Source organism: Dryobates pubescens, chromosome 29 (genome assembly GCF_014839835.1).
Source record: "Dryobates pubescens isolate bDryPub1 chromosome 29, bDryPub1.pri, whole genome shotgun sequence".
In the NCBI taxonomy this organism is placed as follows: domain Eukaryota; kingdom Metazoa; phylum Chordata; class Aves; order Piciformes; family Picidae; genus Dryobates; species Dryobates pubescens.
Window position 1 is genome coordinate 2,837,685 of NC_071640.1, and position 20,878 is coordinate 2,858,562.

At 57.7% G+C, this 20,878-nt stretch overlaps 1 protein-coding gene across 1 annotated transcript in view; it reads left to right on the forward strand.

Moving 5' to 3' along the window:
• RXRA (retinoid X receptor alpha) overlaps positions 1-20,878 on the forward strand; it is a 103,414-nt gene that overhangs the window by 51,589 nt on the left and 30,947 nt on the right. The window contains exons 2-4 of the mRNA XM_054174432.1: positions 8,369-8,634; positions 15,411-15,561; positions 17,052-17,231. Coding sequence (XP_054030407.1) covers positions 8,369-8,634; positions 15,411-15,561; positions 17,052-17,231 — 597 coding nt within the window. The remainder of the gene's footprint in view (positions 1-8,368; positions 8,635-15,410; positions 15,562-17,051; positions 17,232-20,878) is intronic.

Sequence of the window (20,878 nt, forward strand, 5' to 3'; positions counted from 1 at the left end):
CCTAGTCCTATCACTACCTGAGATGCTGAGCAGTCCCTCCCCAGCCTTCTTGGAGCCCCCTTCAGACACTGGAAGGCCACAATGAGGTCACCTCAGAGCCTTCTCTTCTCCAGACTGAACAGCCCCAGCTCCTTCAGTCTGTCCTCACAGGAGAGGTGCTCCAGCCCTCTGCTCATCCTCCTGGCCCTTCTCTGGACACCTTCCAGCACCTCCAGATCCCTCTTGTCATAGGGGCTCCAGAACTGGAGGCAGTACTCCAGGTGGGGTCTCACAGAGCTGAGCAGAGGGGGAGAATCCCCTCCCTTGCCCTGCTGGCCACACTTCTCTTGCTGCAGCCCAGGCTCTGCTTGGCTTTCCGGGCTGCAAGTGCACACTGAGAGCTCCTGGTGAGCTTCTCCTCCCCCAGCACCCCCAAGTCTCTCTCCTCAGGGCTGCTTTCCAGCCAGTCCCTGCCCAGCCTGGATTTGTGCTGGGCAACCCTGCTGGTCTGCAACCCTCCTCAGCAGCTCTGGCACTCTGAGCCTGGAGATGTGGAGAGGTTTGGTTTTGTGACTTGCCCTCTCTCAGCAGCAGGCTGTGGGAGCCACCAAGCTGCTGAGTCAAACTCCCTGGGTATCTGAGGGCAGGTTTTCCAGCAGAGCTGGGGCAGCACTGTAGTTTTCCTGGCAAAGCCTCTTAAGCATAAATGAAGGTTATATGGCTGAAAGGTTTTTGCTGGTGCAGTTGCTTCTGGTACAAATGAGCTATCCTGGGATAAAAATAAAATAGAAAGAAAATAATAATAAAGGGGGAGGAAAAAAAGCCAAAGCAGCAGCAGCAGCTCTGTGCTGTTGTAATTGTTTCTGCTCTGGGACATTTTGTGGTGTGGAGATGTTAAAATCACAACCCCCTCGACCCCTTGATACTGCCCTGTCAGCAAAAGCTCTTCATAGCTGCTGGGCAGCTGCAGATGTACCCTGGCCAAGCAGCAACACTTAGAATAGAATGAACCAGGTTGGAAAAGACCTCAGAGATCATCGAGTCCAACCTCTCACCCAGCACCATCTGATCAACTCAACCATGGCACCAAGGGCCTCAGCCAGGCTCTTCCTAAACACCTCCAGGGATGGGGACTCCACCACCTCCCTGGGCAGCACATCCCCAGGGCCATTCTCTCTTGCTGGGAAGAATTTCTTCCTCACCTCCAGCCTAAACCTCCCCTGGCACAGCTTGAGACTGTGGCCTCTTGTTCTGGTGCTGGGTGCCTGGGAGAAGAGACCAACCCCCACCTGGCTACAACCTCCCTTCAGGGAGCTGGAGAGAGCAAGAAGGTCTCCCCTGAGCCTCCTCTTCTGCAGGCTAAGCAACCCCAGCTCCCTCAGCCTCTCCTCCCAGGGCTGTGCTCCAGACCCCTCCCCAGCTTTGTTGCCCTTCTCTGGACACCTTCCAGCATCTCAGCATCTTTCCTAAACTGAGGAGCCCAGAACTGGACACAGTGCTCAAGGTGTAGCCTAACCAGTGCTGAGCTCAGGACTTCCAGAGTCCGTGCACTGTGGGTGTTAAAATGCAGCAGGGGATAGTGTGGTGAGGGCTGGGGAGGAGATGTGGAGTTGGATGCTTTCAGCAAGAGCAGCTCCCAGTGGGTCCAGCCTGCCCATCCAAGCTGCATCCACACATGGATCATGGAGTTGTTTTGGCTGGAAAAGCCTTCCAAGGATCATTGAGTCCAACCATCAACCATCTTTGGTGTGAGGCTGCTGGAGGCCTGGAGCAGGCTGCTCAGAGAGGTTGTGCAGTCTCCTTCTCTGGAGAGATTCCAACCCCCCCCTGGCCATTATGATCCTGGGCAAGCTGCTGGGGGTGCCCTGCTTTAGCAGGGGAGGGTTGGACTGGATGCTGCCCAGAGGTCCCTCCCAACCCTCACCATTCTATGGTACCATCAGTGCCTGTGGTCTTCCAAGGCCAGCTAGCTGCTAAGGGAAAGGGCAGCACTGAGCAGCCTGCCAGCAAAACAGGACCCAGGCTTTTTATCTGGAGACCAGATCAACCTCCCCACCCTGGCTCTGGTCTTTGTGTGATGGTTTCAGCCCTGGCATCTTCCTGAGCTGGAGGCACAGAACCAGCTCCCTGCAGCCCCACAACTCAGATGGCTTGAGATGGATCATGTGGCCCTGCCTTAAATGTCTTATTCTTTATGAGGAGGGGGGGGGGAAATTCCTATCCAAATCTTGTGGCTGGCTGGTTTGGAGTTGAGAGAGAAAGGGGGGAGGGGGGGGGAAGAAAAGGAGCCCAAAAGAAAAAGCTTCCTTGCAAATTCTTTAGCTGCTGAAGAGCTCTTCTTTCCCATCCCCTGCCTGCCATGGGGCATCTGATGAGATAGATGGAGGTTGGTTGTGCTTAAACAAAGGAGACACAGAGAAAATAGCTGCAATTCATGGGTGGGGCAGGAGGGGAAATGCTTTGAGAACTCCTTTTGGGTGTTTTTTTTTTATTTAGAAACAGGCCTGGAGTTTATTTTGGTCAAGAGAGAGTCACACACAGAGGGAGCAGCTCTGCAGGGCAGGGCTGGGCAGGGCAAATGCACAGGCTGGCACTGCCTGGGCTGAGAGGGCAGCTGGGAGAATCCTGCCTGTGTTTGCTGCCCTCAGAGATCTGCTTGGGCTTGGGAAAGAGCTCTAAGATCAGCCAGGCCAACCGTCAGCCCAGCACCACCGTGGCCATGAAGCCATGCCCCCAAGTGCCACGTCACAGAGTGGCTCAGGTTGGAAGGGACCTCAGAGAGCATCTCCTTCAACCATAGTATCATAGTAGTGTCATAGAATCAGTCAGGGTTGGAAGGGACCACAAGGGTCAGCTAGTTCCAACCCCCCTGCCATGGGCAGGGACACCCCACACTAGATCAGGCTGGCCAGAGCCTCATCCAGCCTGGGCTTAAACACCTCCAGGGATGGGGCCTCAACCACCTCCCTGGACAACCCATGCCAGGGCTTCATCACTCTGATGGGGAAGAACTTCCTCCTCACCTCCAGCCTGAATCTCCCCACCTCCAGCTTCATTCCATTCCCCCTGGTCCTATCACTCCCTGAGATCCTGAGCAGTCCCTCCCCAGCCTTCTTGTAGCCCCCTTCAGACACTGGAAGGCCACAATGAGGTCACCTCGGGCAGGGACACCTCTCAGCTAGACTCAGCTGCTCAAGGCCTCCTCCAGCTTGGCCTTGAACACCCCCAGGCAGGAGGCAGCCACAGCCTCCCTGGGCAGCCTGTGCCAGAGTCTCAGCTCCCTCCTGCTGAAGAACTTCTTCCTCAGCTCCAGTCTGACCCTGCTCTGCCTCAGCTTCAAACCATTCCCCCTTGGCCTGGCTCCAGACAGCCTCATGCAAAGTCCCTCTGCAGCCTTCCTGCAGGATCCCTGCAGCTCCTGGATCCATCAGTTTTGGGGGTTATTTTCACTTTTAAGGGCATTTCCTCAATCTTGGCTTCCCCCCCCCTCACCCCCCTTTTAAATTTATCCTTTTCTCTCTCTCCTTTACAATTCCAAAGTCCTTCAGGGTGTTTGTGATGAGAGAGCTCTGGACCTCTCAAGAGAGCTCTGGATGAGGTCTTGGGTGGCAGGTTGGACTTGGTGATCTTTCAGGTCTTTCCCAACCTTATTGATTCTCTGATTCTATCTCCCAAGCTCTGGATCTCTCTCTCTCTCCACCTTGAGTCCTTGGATCTAGATCTAATGAACCTGAAGCAATCCTGCTTTAGCAGGGGGGTAGGGTTGGACTGGATGATCCCCAGAGGTCCCTTCCAACCTCCATGGGCTGCCCAGGAGGGTGGTGGAGTCCCCATCCCTGGGGGTGTTCAGGAAGAGCCTGGCTGAGGCACTTGGTGCCATGGTTGAGTTGATCAGCTGGTGCTGGGTGAGAAGTTGGACTGGATGATCCCCAAGGTCTCTTCCAACCTGGTTGATTCTATTCTAAACTGTCTTCTATTCCACTGTCCTGGGATTCTGTTTCCCACTCTTAGAGCAGGATTTAAGGCAGTGGAGGAGGAAATGCTTGGATGAGGAGTGGAAACACCCCAGTGGCTGAGGGGCTGCTTTGAGTCACGATGCTCTGAAGGAGTTCAGGTCTGGTTCAGGTTTCAGAGGGTTTGGCCAAGGGTGGTGGGGTTTTTTTGGGGGGTGGGGGTGAAAAGACAGCCAAATGTGTCTGTGCCTGCACACACTTCTCCCCCGTGGGCTCGTTCAGTGCAGGGTTCCTCCTCCCTCGCCTCTTTCCTTCTCTGTTGTTGTTGCCTGAGTTATTTTCTCCAGCCCGGCCGTACCACACACACCCAGTTCCTCACGGGCTGCCGGGGATGGTGTCTGCCGGGGAAGCCAAGTGTGTAAACAGGATGGGTGAGGGGAGCTGGCTGGGGGGGTGCCTGGGGATGGGGAGCTGCTGTGGTACCCAGGGGCTGGGGATGTGGGGAGAGGTGCCAGCCCCACGCGTGCTCTGCTTTCTGATGTGCTCCAGTAGACACGGGCTGGCCGCCAGTGACCTGCCTGTGACCCCTCCTGCCTCCAAGAGTCAGGAGCTTTTGAAAGGAAGGACTGTGCTGGCAGGTCAAGTGCCTGTTTCCCCTGGCCAGGGATCCACTGCATCCTTGGAAGGGCTCCATCCATCACCTTGCCTAACTGGGGCCTTTCTGGAGGTGCTTCAGGGAAGGGCTGCCTGGGACCCTGTGCCCAGGCACAGAGTGGCTGCAGAAAGAGCTCCTCCCTGTCTGCTGGGACCTGGCCTGGTGGTGGGAACAGAGCCCACAGCCCAGCTCTGCAGGGCACATCCCAGCACCCAGCCCTGCTCCTCCTCCCAGCCCTTTCCTTTGCTCAGAGAGCCAGGAAGCACCATCCCGGAGTGCCAGACCCCAGGCGCAGACCCCAGCGCCAGGAGGAATTTCTGGGGGTCCCTTTTGTGTCACTCAGCCATGGGTGACCATGGCCAGTGGCTAATACTGAACATCCTGTGAGAGCTGATGGCGGGGCAGACCCTGGGGAGGAGGATGGCCAGACCCTGGGGACAATGATGGCCAGAACCTGGGGACAGGGATAGCCAGAACCTGGGGACAATGATGGACAGAACCTGGGGACAAAGATGGCCAGAACCTGGGGACAAAGATGGCCAGACCCTGGGGACAGGGATGGCCAGAACCTGGGGACAGGGATAGCCAGAACCTGGGGACAGGGATGGCCAGAACCTGGGGACAATGATGGCCAGAACCTGGGGGACAATGATGGCCAGACCCTGGGGACAGGGATTCTGTCCTCTGCCATGGCCGCAGTGACACCTGCCAGGGCCACAGGCTCCTTTCAGCCTCAACAGTGGAAGCTGGCTGGAGCACAGGGTCTGTCCCTCATGGGACAGGACCCCCATGGCTGGCAGTGCCCCAGCCCTGGAGCCTAATCTCCATTTTTGCCTCTTCTCCTCCTCCTGGTGCTGGGAGCGATGGGATTCGGGGTGCAGTGTTGGAAGGTTGGGTGCAGGAATGGGAGGCTGGGAGCTGTGATGGGACCCTGGGTGCAGCAGGGGGATACTGGGAGCTGTGATGGGTGCAGCAGGGGGATACTGGGAGCTGTGATGGGACCCTGGGTGCAGCAGGGGGACACTGGGAGCTGTGATGGGTGCAGCAGGGGGACACTGGGAGCTGTGATGGGTGCAGCAGGGGGACACTGGGAGCTGTGATGGGTGCAGCAGGGGGATACTGGGAGCTGTGATGGGACCCTGGGTGCAGCAGGGGGACACTGGGAGCTGTGATGGGTGCAGCAGGGCTTTATAAGAGGAGCATCTCTGCCTTGCTGGACCTTTGCTCCCTAGAGCTGGGGATTCCCTGGTGGGTCTCCAGGGAACACTCCTGGGGCTGGGCTTGCTGTGGGCTCAGCAAGCACCTTCCCCACCGTGTAACATTCATGTGCTGCCAGCTCCTGACCCCATGCAGGTGCCTGGGGACAGCATTGCCCAGAGTGTAGGTAACTCTGGGGTCTGTAGCCAAAAGCAGTGGTTTCCAAACCCCACCGTGAGCAGCCCCTGGGCCGAGCAGCCAGGCTGGTGCCTCCCCCCCCCCTCTGGCCCTGTGTAAACCGGGAGGTCCTGGTGGGTGCTGGGGTGAGGGGTGGTGACGGTGGGGCCCCTGCCCATGCTGCCTTCCCACAGCTTCTCCTCACAGCCCGGGGCTGGGGTGGGGGGAGGGGGGCAGGAGCCAGCCCCTTCCTCAGCGGGGATTGTTTTGCAAGCAGCGTGACAGGATGAGGAGGAAATGTGCCAGGAATGGCTCCGTGGCTCCTCTCAGGAGAATCAGAGGCTATTTTTAACCCCCCCCTTCCCGCCTCCCCCCCCTCCTCCTGCTCCCCAGGGACCATGGAGCTGCTGGGGCATGGGCAGGCACAGCCCATTGCTGCCTGCTGAGAGCTGCTGCCTGCTCCCTGGGCAGCTTCAGCCACCTTCCTCCTCAGCAGCATGCACAAACACAGGCTGTGTGCCCTGGCTGGACACACAAACCACATGTGCAGATGCACAGAGATGGTCCCACCACCACACTGCACTAAACCTCCACCACACTGCACTAAACCTCCACCCCACTGCACTAAACCTCCTCCAAACTGCACTAAGCCTCCACCACACTGCACTAAACCTCCACCCCACTGCACTAAACCTCCACCACACTGCACTAAACCTCCACCACTGCACCAAGCCTCCACCACACTGCACTAAACCTCCTCCAAACTGCACTAAGCCTCCACCACACTGCACTAAACCTCCACCACACTGCACTAAACCTCCTCCAAACTGCACTAAACCTCCACCACACTGCACTAAACCTCCACCACACTGCACTAAACCTCCTCCAAACTGCACTAAACCTCCACCACACTGCACTAAACCTCCACCACACTGCACTAAACCTCCACCCCACTGCACTAAACCTCCACCACACTGCACTAAACCTCCACCACTGCACTAAGCCTCCACCACACTGCACTAAACCTCCACCACACTGCACTAAGCCTCCACCACACTGCACTAAACCTCCACCACACTGCACTAAACCTCCTCCAAACTGCACTAAACCTCCACCACACTGCACTAAACCTCCACCACACTGCACTAAACCTCCTCCAAACTGCACTAAGCCTCCACCACACTGCACTAAACCTCCACCACACTGCACTAAATCTCCACCACTGCACCAAGCCTCCACCACTGCACTAAACCTCCACCACACTGCACTAAACCTCCCCCACCACTGCACTAAATCTGTGGTCAGTCTGACTTATCCTGCAGCATGCAGTGTGTCTGTCTCCTGCCATGGTAGGCTTGCTGCCCCCCATGCTTCAGCTGGAGCAGCCATGCTGCTTAGGGCTGGGGTACAGCAGATCAGAGAGGTGGAGGAGGGCAGGGATCACAGAGTGGTTGGAGTTGGAAGAGACCTTCAAGATCATCCAGTTCCAAACCCCCTGCCATGGGCAGGGGACACCTCCCACCAGCCCAGGCTGCTCAAAACCTCATCCATCCCACTTCCAGGGATGAGGTGGTCCCAAACTTCTCTGGGGAAGGAGTGGCACTCAAGGTGGAAATGCTCTCAGCACCTTAGAGCCTCTGCAGATAGCCCAGCAGAAGGTGGTTTGGAAAGGTGGAGGCTGCTTTGGGGGTTTGGAGGGCAGGTTGAAAGCAGAGGCCCCTTGGCAGGAAATGCTTCCCAGCAAGAGAGATTGGCCATGGGAATGTGCTGCCCAGGGAGGTGGTGGAGTCCCCATCCCTGGAAGGGGTGAAAAACAGCCTGGGTGAGGCACTTGGTGCCATGGTTTAGTTGATCAGATGGTGCTGGGTGAGAGGTTGGACTGGGTGATGATCACAGGGCCGGAGCACCTCTCCTGTGAGGACAGACTGAGGGACTTGGGGCTGTTCAGTCTGGAGAAGAGAAGACTTAATTGTGGCCTTCCAGGATCTGAAGGGGGCTCCAAGAAAGCTGGGGAGGGACTTTTGAGGGTGTCAGGGAGGGATAGGACTGGGGGGGATGGAGCAAAAGTAGAAGTGGGGAGATTGAGATTGGATGTTAGGAAGAAGTTGTTCCCCATGAGGGTGGTGAGAGCCTGGCACAGGCTGCCCAGGGAGGTGGTGGCAGCCTCCTGCCTGGAGGTGTTTGCAGCCAGGCTGGAGGTGGCTGTGAGCAACCTGCTGTGGTGTGAGGTGTCCCTGGCCATGGCAGGGGGTTGGAGCTGGCTGAGCCTTGAGCTCCCTTCCAGCCCTGGCAATGATTCTATGATCCCGAAGGTCTCTTCCAAGCTGCTTAATTCTGCCTTCTGAGATGTCAGAGCCTGTTCCTGGGTGGGAGTCTCAACCCCTTTTCTCTCTTTGCTCTCTTGCAGATTTCTCCAGCCAAGTGAATTCCACGTCCCTGAACTCACCCACGAGCAGGGGGCCCATGGCCGCCCCCTCCCTGCACCCCCCCCTCGGGCCGGGCATCGGCTCCTCGCTGGGCTCCCCGGGCCAGCTCCACTCGCCCATCAGCACCCTCAGCTCGCCCATCAACGGCATGGGACCCCCCTTCTCCGTCATCAGCTCCCCCATGGGCCCCCACTCGATGTCTGTCCCCTCCACCCCCAGCCTGGGATTCGGCACCAGCAGCCCGCAGGTAAGGGGCAGGCGGCGGTGGGGACCTCGCTGCTGCCTGCTGAGCCCCGGAGGAGCCTCCCCCCATGGGGTGCCTGACCCACAGCCAGCTCTGGCCTCTGTGCTGCCAGCCCTGCCAAGCTCAGGCAGACTGCTCAGGATCTCAGGGAGTGATAGGACTAGGGGGAATGGAATGAAGCTGGAGGTGGGGAGATTCAGGCTGGAGGTGAGGAGGAAGTTCTTCACCATGAGAGTGGTGAAGTCCTGGAATGGGCTGTCCAGGGAGTTGGTTGGGGCCCCATCCCTGGAGGTGTTTAAGCCCAGGCTGGATGAGGCTCTGGCCAGCCTGATCTAGTGTGGGGTGTCCCTGCCCATGGCAGGGGGGTTGGAACTAGCTGATCCTTGTGGTCCCTTCCAACCCTGACTGATTCTATGATCAGACTTCATCTCAGGCAAAAAGCAGAAGCTTGACCTTAGAACAGAGTCCTGCACAGGAAGAGAGATTGCCCCTTGGGCTGGGCTGCCCAGGGAGCTGCTGGGGTTGATGTCCCTGGAGGTGTTTCAGAAGGGCCTGGATGAGGCACTCAGTGCCATGGTCTAGTGGATTAGTTTGGGTTAAGTGGTTGGTTGGACTTGATGATCTTGGAGGTCTTTTTCCAACCTGGTTGATTCCTTGACTCTGTGAAGCCCAAGGGGGAAACTGAGCCAGAGGTATCCTGCTGCTCCAGCCAGAGCTGCATGGCTTCAGCCACCTTTGGGGCTGCCTTGGATGGGCTGCAAGGGACCAGCACAGCCAGGGTACAGCCATCCCACACCTCCCATCAGCTGTCACCTCCAATCTTGCCCTGCCCATCCCCACGCTGGGGGTGAGAGGGGAGCATGGGAGCACTGAAAGTGTCACCTGGGGGCTTCTGTGGCAGTGACCATGTCCACAGCCACCTTAGGACTGCCTCCACACCGTGCTGCTGCTCACCTGAGCAGCCCCTTCCCCTCCCTGGGAAGCAGCACAGCCCCTCTGCTGCCAGCTCAGGGTTCCCCAGGGCACACACACCCGAGGGGTCCCCTGCCCCCTTTTTTTTCTGGCAGGGGAAGGGCTGATGTTCTCTGGCTGAAGATTATGTGGGGTAAAAAAACCCACCCACACACCCCCTCCAACTAGGGAGAGATAAGCTGGGCTTAAAAATAGCAGGCTTGGGGCTTGCTGGCCAGCCCCTGCCACCTGTTGCTGGCTGCTCCCAGGGTATGTTTAGTAAAAGGGCAGCTTAAGGAATTGGTCACCACCTGCCACTGGCTGGGGCTTTATTTATTCCCAGCCCTCTCTGGGAGTCCAGCACCTGCCAGCACCTTTATTTTTAAATGTTGGCCTGGTTTATTTCCAGAGATAACAGTTTGGGTTGGTTTGTCTTTCTTTCCCCCCCCACCCCCACCCCTTATCTACCCAGGGGCTGGGGAGGGCTGGGCTCTGCTTGAGGGATGGCAACCAGCATCTGCAGGACCCAGCATGTCCCTGCTGGCCAGAGAGGTGGCAGCTTTATTTGTCTTCTGCTGGGCTTTGTCCATGCAGGATGCACCTCATGACCCCCAGAGCTGTGTGGGAGCCTGCAGCCTGGTGCTGCTGGCTCCAGCTGGGTCCCGCTCCCTGGTGCTGGAGGTGAGGGGGGTGGACATGCAACCCCCTCCCATCCCATGGCCAAGGGAAGGGGAACTGAAAGAGCCCCTGGGAACGAGCAGCCAGGGCAAAATTTAGCAACTAGAGCACCAGGGTGGTGGGGAAGGAGTGGGAAAGGGCCACGTGAGGCACCTCAGGGGGGAGCCACAGGCAGGGGAGAAAATGGGGAAGGGGTGATGCCCCCCCGGGCTCCAGGGGGGCTTGGCTGGGTAGGAGCCAAGGGAACTGAAATGAAAGGCAGCCATGGGGCAGAAAGGGGAATTGAGAGCAGGGTCAGATGGTGCTGGGGAGCGAGCTGGCAGCTCCAGCCCTCTCATCCCTTTGCTCAGGGACTTGTCTTAAGTGGTTTTCCTAGAGGTGACAGATAGGAGGCCCTCAGCCCAGTGGCTGCTGCCATCTGCTCCCTGTCTGGGCGCATTAGGTCCTCGTCCTCATCCCTCCAGTGGTGCCTACCTGGGCTCACCCAGGAGCACAGCAGCAGGAGGAGGAGGAGGAGGAGAAGGAGAAGGAGGAGGAGGAGGAGGAAGAGGAGGAGGAGGAAGAGGAGGAGGGTGCAGGCAGCAGGGAGGCTGCTCCGAGGGGAGCAGAGCCCCCAGCCTGGGCAGCGCAGCGGCCGGCAGAGCCCGGGGGGTAATGAGGCGTGCGGCCCCCGACGCCGGGCAGGGCTGGCACTGATGGAAGGTGGTTTGAATCAGCTGGCAGATGCCACTTGCCATCAGGCCATGCCTCATCGCCTCTGGGGAGCCAGCAGAGCAGAAGGGCACGGGGCATGCCAGGCCTGGTGGGTCCCACAGGCTGGGGGGCTCCCCGGCCCCACCTCCTGCCAGCGCTGGGCTGGGAAGGAGCCAGCAGGTTCCCAAGAGCTGGAGCCCTGTCCCTCTCTCCTGTTGGGAGCAGCAGAGGTGAGGAGCCAGCAGGTTCCCAAGAGCTGGAGCCCTGTCCCTCTCTCCTGTTGGGAGCAGCAGAGGTGGGAAGGAGCCAGCAGGTTCCCAAGAGCTGGAGCCCTGTCCCTCTCTCCTGTTGGGAGCAGCAGAGGTGAGGAGCCAGCAGGTTCCCAAGAGCTGGAGCCCTGTCCCTCTCTCCTGTTGGGAGCAGCAGAGGTGGGAAGGAGCCAGCAGGTTCCCAAGAGCTGGAGCCCTGTCCCTCTCTCCTGTTGGGAACAGCAGAGGTGGGAAGGAGCCAGCAGGTTCCCAAGAGCTGGAGCCCTGTCCCTCTCTCCTGTTGGGAGCAGCAGAGGTGAGGAGCCAGCAGGTTCCCAAGAGCTGGAGCCCTGTCCCTCTCTCCTGTTGGGAGCAGCAGAGGTGGGAAGGAGCCAGCAGGTTCCCAAGAGCTGGAGCCCTGTCCCTCTCTTCTGTTGGGAGCAGCAGAGGTGAGGAGCCAGCAGGTTCCCAAGAGCTGGAGCCCTGTCCCTCTCTCCTGTTGGGAACAGCAGAGGTGGGAAGGAGCCAGCAGGTTCCCAAGAGCTGGAGCCCTGTCCCTCTCTCCTGTTGGGAGCAGCAGAGGTGAGGAGCCAGCAGGTTCCCAAGAGCTGGAGCCCTGTCCCTCTCTCCTGTTGGGAGCAGCAGAGGTGAGGAGCCAGCAGGTTCCCAAGAGCTGGGGCCCTGTCCCTCTCTCCTGTTGGGAGCAGCAGAGGTGGGAAGGAGCCAGCAGCTCTTGGTGGCAGTGCTGCAGGATGCTCGGAGCGCTGCCACTGCCCTACCCCCAGCCCTGTGTGCACTTTCCAGGCCCTTGTGTGGTTTCCAAAAGCAGCCCCCAGAATCTGCTCCAAATCAGGGAGTACCCCAACCCCCAGCCCCCCTGCAGGAGGGGTTCCTGGTGCTGAGCTGGGCAGGGAGTGAGTAGTGTGTGTGGCAGGAGCTGGCTGGAAGTGGGGAGGTGGTTTGCGGTGCTGAGCGAGGTCCCAGGCAAAGCAGGAGGCTGAAGCCAGCAGCTCTGCTGCTTGCTGGGGTTCAGCACAGATTTGAGCCTAAAACTACAAGGCCAAGAGGAGGGGGCAAAGCAGGGCTTTCAGTAAGAGCTGAAAGGGAGGGCTCCATGGGGCTCCCAGGGCTGCCTTGGCCCAGCTGCCCCAGGCACGGCTGGCAGCAGCTCGGGCTGCCCGGGGCGAGCGGGCAGAGATCAGAGGCAGGATTAGCTTGTTGCAGAGCTGCTGCCCTCTGTAAGGGTGCCTGGGGGACCTGAGAAGGGCTTGAGGTTGGGATTTCTTTTTTGACAGCAGCAGGAATAAAGCTTTGCTTGCCAGCAGGGACAGCATTCAGTCCCTGGTGCAAGGAGCTGAGCTGGGAAGGAAGAGCAGAGGAGTCCTGGTGTCACTGGGGAAGCAGAGTGCTGGTTCCTCCCTCCTCCCTGTTCCCTTGCTGAGTTGTCCTGGAGCAGAAGTGCTGTGCCAAGGGGGGGGGGTGCTGCTGCCTCCCCTTCTGCCTCCTCCCTGCCTGCACGTGCTGCCAGTTGGGCTGGGTGGCTGCCAGCCAGGAGGGGAAGGGGCAGGGCAGGCGCCGGGGTGGTGTGGGAACCAGGGGTGCACGTGGTCCTCCCACTGAGACTTGGGGCTGGTGATGTGTGAGAGGAACCAGTGACTTCCCCCAGCCCAGCCCAGGGCTGACTCAGCTCTGACTGGGGCATCCTGCTGATGCATGGAGCCGTGGAGGGCAGTGGGACCCCCAGCCCTCATGAGCTGGTGCAGGGAGAGGTTGCCCCTGTCCTGCTCTGCCCATTGAGAAGGGCAGCAAAGCTGGGGAAGGGTCTGGAGAGCTCCTGTGAGGAGCAGCTGAGGGAACTGGGGTGTTTTTTTTTCAGTCTGGAAAAGAGGAGGCTGAAAGACCTTCTGGCTCTCTACAACTCCCTGAGAGGAGGCTGGAGTGAGGTGGGGGTTTGGTCTCTTCTCCCCAGGAACAAGTGATAGCAGGAGAGGAAATGGCCTCAAGTTGTGCCAGGGAAGGCTTAGGTTGGAGATCAGGAAGAATTTATTTGCTGCCAGAGTGGTCAGGGATTGGCAGAGGCTGCCCAGGGAGGTGGTGGAGTCCCCAGCCCTGGAGGGGTGCAGGAAACCTGTGGCCATGGCACTTGGGGACAGGGTTTAGTGGCCATGGTGGTGCTGGGTTGCTGGTTGGACTGGGTGATCTTAGAGGTCTTTTCCAACTCAAACAGTTCTCTGGTTCTATGGTTGTCCTCCCCCAGCTGCTCTTGGCAGGCTGCTTGGGTGGCTTCTGTGTGCTGCTGGGACTGGAGGAAGTGGAGGTGAAAGGCTCATCACCTTCGGCAGGCAGCTGGTGGCTTCTGCCCTAGCTCCCATGTGGCAGCAGCTGGTGACACCATGGCCACCATCTGCCCCTGGGAAATGGTCCCAGGAAGTGTACTGGGAGCAACTGCTGGAGCTGGTGACCCTGAAGCCATGGAGGGCTGTGCTGCAGCAGTGCTGACAGCCCCTGCAGCCCTTCTCTCCCCACAGGCAGCAGCTCTGTGCCTGGGGAGCCACAGATCCCAAAGAGAGCTGCTCCTGCCTGGGGACCTGCTCAGCCTTTCCCTCTCTGCTCTCTCACAAGCTAAGCAAACGGCAGCTGAAGCCCAGGAGCATATCCCTGGGTGGCACTGGGTTCCTGGCTGCCTTTCATTCATCAGCTGGCACAGGCAGGCAGAGGGAGAGGGAGGCAGATCCAACCCATTTCTCCAGGGTGGGTTTACCTTGTTCTGTTCTGCAGTTGTTAGTCATCAGCCTGCCAAATATTCCCCAGCAGCCTGCAGCCTGTGAAGGCAGAGGAGCTGCTGTGCTGCTCTAATTGACAGATCACAAGCCCTGGGACTCCCCTGAATTAATTTGTGACAAGTGCAATTGCTGAGAGTGTCTCTGTGAGAGGAGAGAAACACAACCAATCGAAGCACAAACCCTCTGCATCCAACCTGCTTCTAGCAATTGGCAGGGAGGGAGGCTCTGAGCTAGCCCCTGCCAGGCTGGTCCCCAGGAGGACAGCCACAGCGCTCACAGCCAGCGCTGCATCCATCCTGAGCTGGCCAAACACAGCTCCTCCATCCCCTCTCAGCCCTCCTGGGCTGGGCAGGGCTGCTGTGAGCTTGTCTCCTTTATCAGCCCCTTATCAAGGCTCTGTGTCCATAGCTCAGTTTGTAGATTTGGAATAGAACTTGGCACAGGCTGCCCAGGGAGGTGGTGGAGTCTCCATCCCTGGAGGTGTTCCAGAAGTGTGTGGCCATGGCACCTGGGGACACAGTTTAGTGGCCATGCTGGTGTTGGGTTGACACTTGGGCTTGGTGACCTCAGAGGGCTTTTCCAACCTGAAAGATTCCATCATCCTGGGAATAACAGCCCTGCCTTGCTGCACAGGGGGAGGTGGGAATCATCTCAGGCATCCTTCCCTCAGTGCCAGCTCCACAGGGCCATGCCAGCACCCAGCTTCCACCCAATTCTCCACTTTCTTCACCACCTCTTGGGGACTAAGCTCACCAGGGAGGGAAGGTGAGGTGTGAGAGGCTGCTGGAAGGAAGGCTGGAGGTTGCAGGCAAAGGTTCCAGCTAAGCCAGCTCTGGAAAGCCAGGCCCTGTTGCATCTGGGATCTATTTTATCTGCTGTGAAGCTTTCCTTTGGCTAGCACATGCTTAAAAGAATGCCTGCAAACTGCAGAGCTAAAGCACAGTGTCCTTCCTGCTCCTCATCATCAGTGTGAGTGCTTGCTCCCAGCCAGCAGCTCTCCCACAAACCATCACTGCAAACCATCTCCCTGGTGGCTGGAAGCCAGGCTGGCTTGTGAGCACGGGCAGGGGTCTGGCAGTGCAGGAGGAGCTCACTTCCCCTTCAGTCATGCAGGAGCATCCTTCATGGGGTGGGCAGTGTCAGCTCTGCATGGCTCCTTGTGTCCTTGCTCCTTCTGCCCTGGTACCAGCAGCAGGAGCTGTTGGCATCATGCTGCCAGCTGAGAGCTGCACCAGCTGTTATGCCAGGCCAGAGGATGAGAGCTTGTGCCTTTGTGCCCAAATCATCCTCTCGGTGCAGCTTTGTGGGTGGATGTTTTAAGTGACACTTGGCCCCTGCTTGGCCCTCCTGCCCCATGTCTGGGTGCAGGGGCAAGGCCTGCTGTGCCCTGACTCCCTGCTGAGCTCCCTGCTTCTCTCTTTGACAGCTCAACTCACCCATGAACCCTGTCAGCAGCTCAGAAGACATCAAGCCACCCCTAGGACTCAATGGAGTCCTCAAAGTGCCAGCACATCCCTCAGGAACGATGGCCTCCTTCACCAAGCACATATGTGCCATCTGTGGGGACAGATCTTCAGGTAAGGCTGAAGAGTTGAGCCCAGGAGGGGCTCACAGCAGCAAGCTTGGGCTCTGCTCAGGTGTGGATGCCCTGGGAGAGCATGGGGAGGGTTTGCATGGCTCCCTGCACACAGCAAGCATGAGCAAGGACTCTCCACCTGGAGACAAGCTGCCCCCACCCTATGAGGAGGAGATGAAAAGTCCCTTGTTGATCAGGCTCCCCCAGCCCATCTGGTCTGGGGCAGGCTCTGAGCTGAGCCAAGAGACCTCAGGTCTCTGTTTAGCAGTGGTGTTAGATCCACAGCCTGTCTGAAGAGAGGACATCAGTGAGTGTCCCTCTCCCTCCCCATCCTTTGATCCATAGTGATGTTGTCACACAGTGCCAGATAAAAAGCTGTGCTTCATGTGGAGTCTCTCCACTCCTGGGAGATAAAGGTGTGCTGATTGCCTCTGTTCCCAGGCTGCTCTCAAAGCTTTCTGCTCCAGAAGTGCTCTGCTTGTCTGGTTTGTGAAGTCTTTAGGGACACTTTCTGCTCCTGCTGGGCTCTGGGACTGGAAGAGGAGGGTGGCTGCATGCTGCAGAGCAGGCTGGGCCCTGGTGTGAGGAATCTGGATGGGTCACAGAGGGTACAGACCTCCCCTGGTTCACTGCTGCTCTGCCTCATCACTGATACAGGGCTGTAAATGGTGAGGGCTTTTCCTGGGGACCTGGAGTGATCTGAAAGGCCTTTTCCAACCCCAAATGATTCTCTGATTCCATAACCCTCTGCTTCCCTCCCTTTCAGCTCATAGAGCTCCTGGCAAGTCCTAATGGTCCTTGTGATGAGGTAGAGCAAAGAGTGGGCAGCTGGTAGCCCCTCAGGGATCTGAAAGGCGCTTTCCAACCCCAAATGATTCTCTGATTCCATAACCCTCTGCTTCTGTCCATCTCCCTTCCAGCTCATAGGGCTCCTGGGAATTTCTGTTGGTCTTAGTGATGAGGTGGAGCAATCAGGGGGGAGCTGAGACCCTCAGGGACCTGAAAGGCCCTTTCCAACCCCAAATGATTCTCTTGATTGCATAACCCTCTGCCTCCATCCATCTCCCTTTCAGCTCATAGGGCTCCTGGGAATTCCTGCTGGTCTTTGTGATGGGGTAGAGCAAACAGGGGTGAGCTGAGACCCTCAGGGATCTGAAAGGGCCTTTCCACCCCCAAATGATTCTCTGATTCCATAACCCTCTCTCTCCATCTACCTCCCTTCCAGCTTGTAGAGCTCTGGGAAGACCTGATGATCTTAGTGATGAGGTGGAGCAATCAGGGGGGAGCTGAGACCCTCAGGGACCTGAAAGGCTCTTTCCACCCCCAAATGATTCTCTGATTGCATAACCCTCTGCCTCCATCCACCTCCCTTCCAGCTCGTAGAGCTCTGGGAAGTTCCCGGTGGTCTTTGTGCCGCGGGGGAGCAAAGAGTGGGGGAGCTGGCAGCCCTTGGGCAGGGGCAGTGAAGGCCTTCCCCCCTCCATCCCGCAGGTAAACACTACGGGGTGTACAGCTGCGAGGGCTGCAAGGGCTTCTTCAAGCGCACGGTGCGGAAGGACCTGACCTACACGTGCCGCGACAACAAGGACTGCCTGATCGACAAGCGCCAGCGCAACCGCTGCCAGTACTGCCGCTACCAGAAGTGTCTTGCCATGGGCATGAAGAGGGAAGGTAAGGCACAGGCAGCCTGCCCCAGCGCCCCTGGCTGCTCCTGAGCCCGGCCCCCGGCACCCCGGCCGCGTCCCACCCGGCTGGGGACGGCGGCCAGGCGTTCATTGATGATCTGGATGAGGGGGTTGAGTCAGTCATCAGCAAGTTTGCAGATGACACCAAGTTGGGAACAGATGGTAGTCAGTTAGAGGGTAGAAAGGCTCTGCAGAGGGACCTTGACCGACTGGACAGATGGGCAGAGTCCAATGGGATGGCATTTAACAAGTCCAAGTGCCGGGTGCTGCACTTTGGCCACGGCAACCCCATGCAGAGCTACGGGCTGGGGTCAGAGTGGCTGAGAGCTGCCAAACAGAGAGGGACCTGGGGGTGCTGATTGACACCCGCCTAAACATGAGCCAGCAGTGTGCCCAGGTGGCCAAGAGGGCCAATGGCATCCTGGCCTGTATTAGGAACAGTGTGGCCAGCAGGAGCAGGGAGGTCATTGTGCCCCTGTACTCTGCATTGGTTAGGCCACACCTTGAGTCCTGTGTCCAGTTCTGGGCCCCTCAGTTTAGGAAGGACATCGAGACACTTGAACGTGTCCAGAGAAGGGCAACAAGGCTGGGGAGAGGCCTTGAGCACAGCCCTGTGAGGAGAGGCTGAGGGAGCTGGGGTTGTTTAGCCTGGAGAAGAGGAGGATCAGAGGTGACCTCATTGCCCTCTACAACTACCTGAAAGGTGGTTGTAGACAGGAGGGGGTTGGTCTCTTCTCCCAGGCAACCAGCACCAGAACAAGGGGACACAGTCTCAAGCTGTGCCAGGGGAGGTTTAGACTCGAGGTGAGGAAAAAGTTCTTCACTGAGCGAGTCATTCGTCATTGGGATGTGCTGCCCAGGGAGGTGGTGGAGTCACCGTCCCTGGAGGCGTTCAAGGGGAGGTTGGACGTGGCACTTGGTGCCATGGTCTAGTTGTGAGGTCTGTTGGAACAGGTTGGACTTGATGATCCTTGGGGTCTCTTCCAACCTTAGTTACTGTGATACTGTGATACTGTGTGAGAGGGACCCCGGGGGGTAGCTGGTTGGCAGCAGGCTGAACGCGAGCCGGCAGCGTGCCCAGCTGGCCAAGAAGGCCAAAGGCATCCTGGCCTGCACCTTAGGCTGGAGGTGAGGAGAAAGCTCATCCCACAAAGAGTTATTTGCCATGGGGATGTGCTGCCCAGGGAGGTGGTGGAGTCACCGTCCCTGGAGGTGTTCACAAAGGGGTTGGATGTGGCACTTGGAGCCATGGTTTAGTTGTCAGGAGGTGCTGGGTGATAGGTTGGACTTGATGATCTCTGAGGTATTTTCCAACCTTATTGATCCTATGATTGTGGCCAGCAGGAGCAGGGAAGGCATTCTGCCCCTGTGCTCAGCACTGGTTAGGCTACACCTTGAGTGCTGTGTCCAGTTCTGGGCTCCTCAGCTTAGGAAAGATGTTGAGATGCTGGAAGGTGTCCAGAGAAGGGCAACAAAGCTGGGGAGGGGTCTGGAGCACAGCCCTGGGAGGAGAGGCTGAGGGAGCTGGGGTTGCTTAGCCTGCAGAAGAGGAGGCTCAGGGGAGACCACCTTGCTCTCTACAACTCCCTGAAGGGAGGTTGTAGCCAGGAGGGGGTTGGTCTCTTCTCCCAGGCAAGCAGCACCAGAACAAGAGGACACAGTCTCAAGCTGTGCCAGAGGAGGTTTAGGCTGGAGGTGAGGAGAAAGTTCTTCCCAGAAAGAGGAATTGGCCATTGGGATGTGCTGCCCAGGGAGGTGGTGGAGTCACCATCTCTGGAGGTGTTGAAAAAGGGATTGGATGTGGCACTTGGAGCCATGGTTTAGTTGTCATGAGGTGTTGGGTGACAGCTTGGACTTGCTGAGCTCTGAGGTCTTTTCCAGCCTTATTGATTCTATGATCCCATTTCCTGTCACCTCCAGAGCCCTCCACCAGCAACTGGAGACCCCCTTTGCTTTCAGCCCCCTTCAAGCACCTCAGCCAGGGCCCGCAGGGAAGGCACCACCAACAGCAGTGCTCTTAAACTGTGCCATCAGGGTACCTGCTCCGTGCCAGCCGCCAGCTCTGATTGCCTGGGCAGCACCATTAAAATTAGAGGCCCATTAATTAATTTCTAAGTGGTGTTGGAGCTCCCCAGGGAGCATGTACAGTGTGAGGACTCTATTAATTCATCTTGATTAAGGTTAGCACAATGAATGCCAAATGAATTCATAACGATCAGCCAATTATTTCCAAGGGTGACAGATGGGATCTTTGTCACTCCAGAAGAGCTCTCAAGTGCTGCTTGCTGATCTTCTGATGCTGCCTCTGCGTGAGGACAGCTCTGGAGCAGGGCACAAAGCTGCTGCAGGGGCAGTCAGGAGGTGTTTGGGGTGTAATCCCCAGGGAGTCCCTCCCCAGGTCCCCACATAAAGGCTCTCTCTTGTTGCAAACCTCACAGCATCTCATGGCAGGTTGGAGAGGTCCATCCCATGGCAGGTTGGAGATGCTCATCTCATGGCAGGGTGGAGATGTCCATCTCATGGCAGGTTGGAGATGTCCATCCCATGGCAGGTTGGACAGGTCCATCTCATGGCAGGTTGGAGATGTCCATCTCATGGCAGGTTGGAGAGGTCCATCTCATGGTAGGTTTGGAGATGTCCATCTCATGGCAGGTTGGAGATGTCCATCTCATGGCAGGTTTGGAGATGTCCATCTCATGGCAGGTTTGGAGATGTCCATCTCATGGCATGTTGGAGATGCCCATCTCATGGCAGGTTGGAGATGCCCATCTCATGGCAGGTTGGAGATGCCCATCTCATGGCAGGTTGGAGAGGTCCATCTCATGGCAGGTTGGAGAGGTCTTAGTGTTGTCCTAGGCTTGGAAGTGAGGTTGGATCTCACTGAGCTTCCTTTTTTGAGCTCTGGAGTTCCCCATGTGTTACCCACCTGATCTGGCAAAGGAAGGTCTCCTTCCCCTTGCATCCATCCCAGCTCACTGCTGCTGCCCATCCACACTGCCAGCCAGGAGCTTTGGCCTTGTCCTTACACCACTCTTGCTGCTTTGGAGAAGGATTTGGGGCTCAGACCTGCTTTGCTAATTCTCTTTGCCTCAATACTCACAACCCAGCTGTGCCTTTTTATCCTCTAGTGTCAACTCTGTGCATCCTTTAAGTAGCACAGGCAAGGTAATGGGCCTCATTGCCCTAAAAAATATCCTGCTCTGGAGACCTAATTTAAAGCTACATAAAGCCACAGCAGATTCCTGCTGGGGAAGGATCTCTCCTGTAGCCCACAAGTATTTGTATGTCATGGAAGTGCAGTGAAAGCCTCTAAACTGGAGCTCTGGTGAGAGAGTCGCTGTTAAAGGCATCCTGTGCGGTGCTGAGCAGTGCTGTGACCTGCAGAGTGCTGCTGGGAAGAAGAAGGATGAGAGCCACCTTCATACCCAGACAGAAGGGTGAGAAGAAAGAGTCTCTGAGCTAGAAGGGTGAGAAGAAAGAGTCTCTGAGCCAGGAGGGTCCAAAGAAAGTCTCTGAACCAGGAGGGTCAAAAGAAAGAGTCTCTGAGCCAGGAGGGTCAAAAGAAAGTCTCTGAGCCAGGAGGGTCAAAAGAAAGTCTCTGAGCCAGGAGGGTCAAAAGAAAGAGTCTCTTGC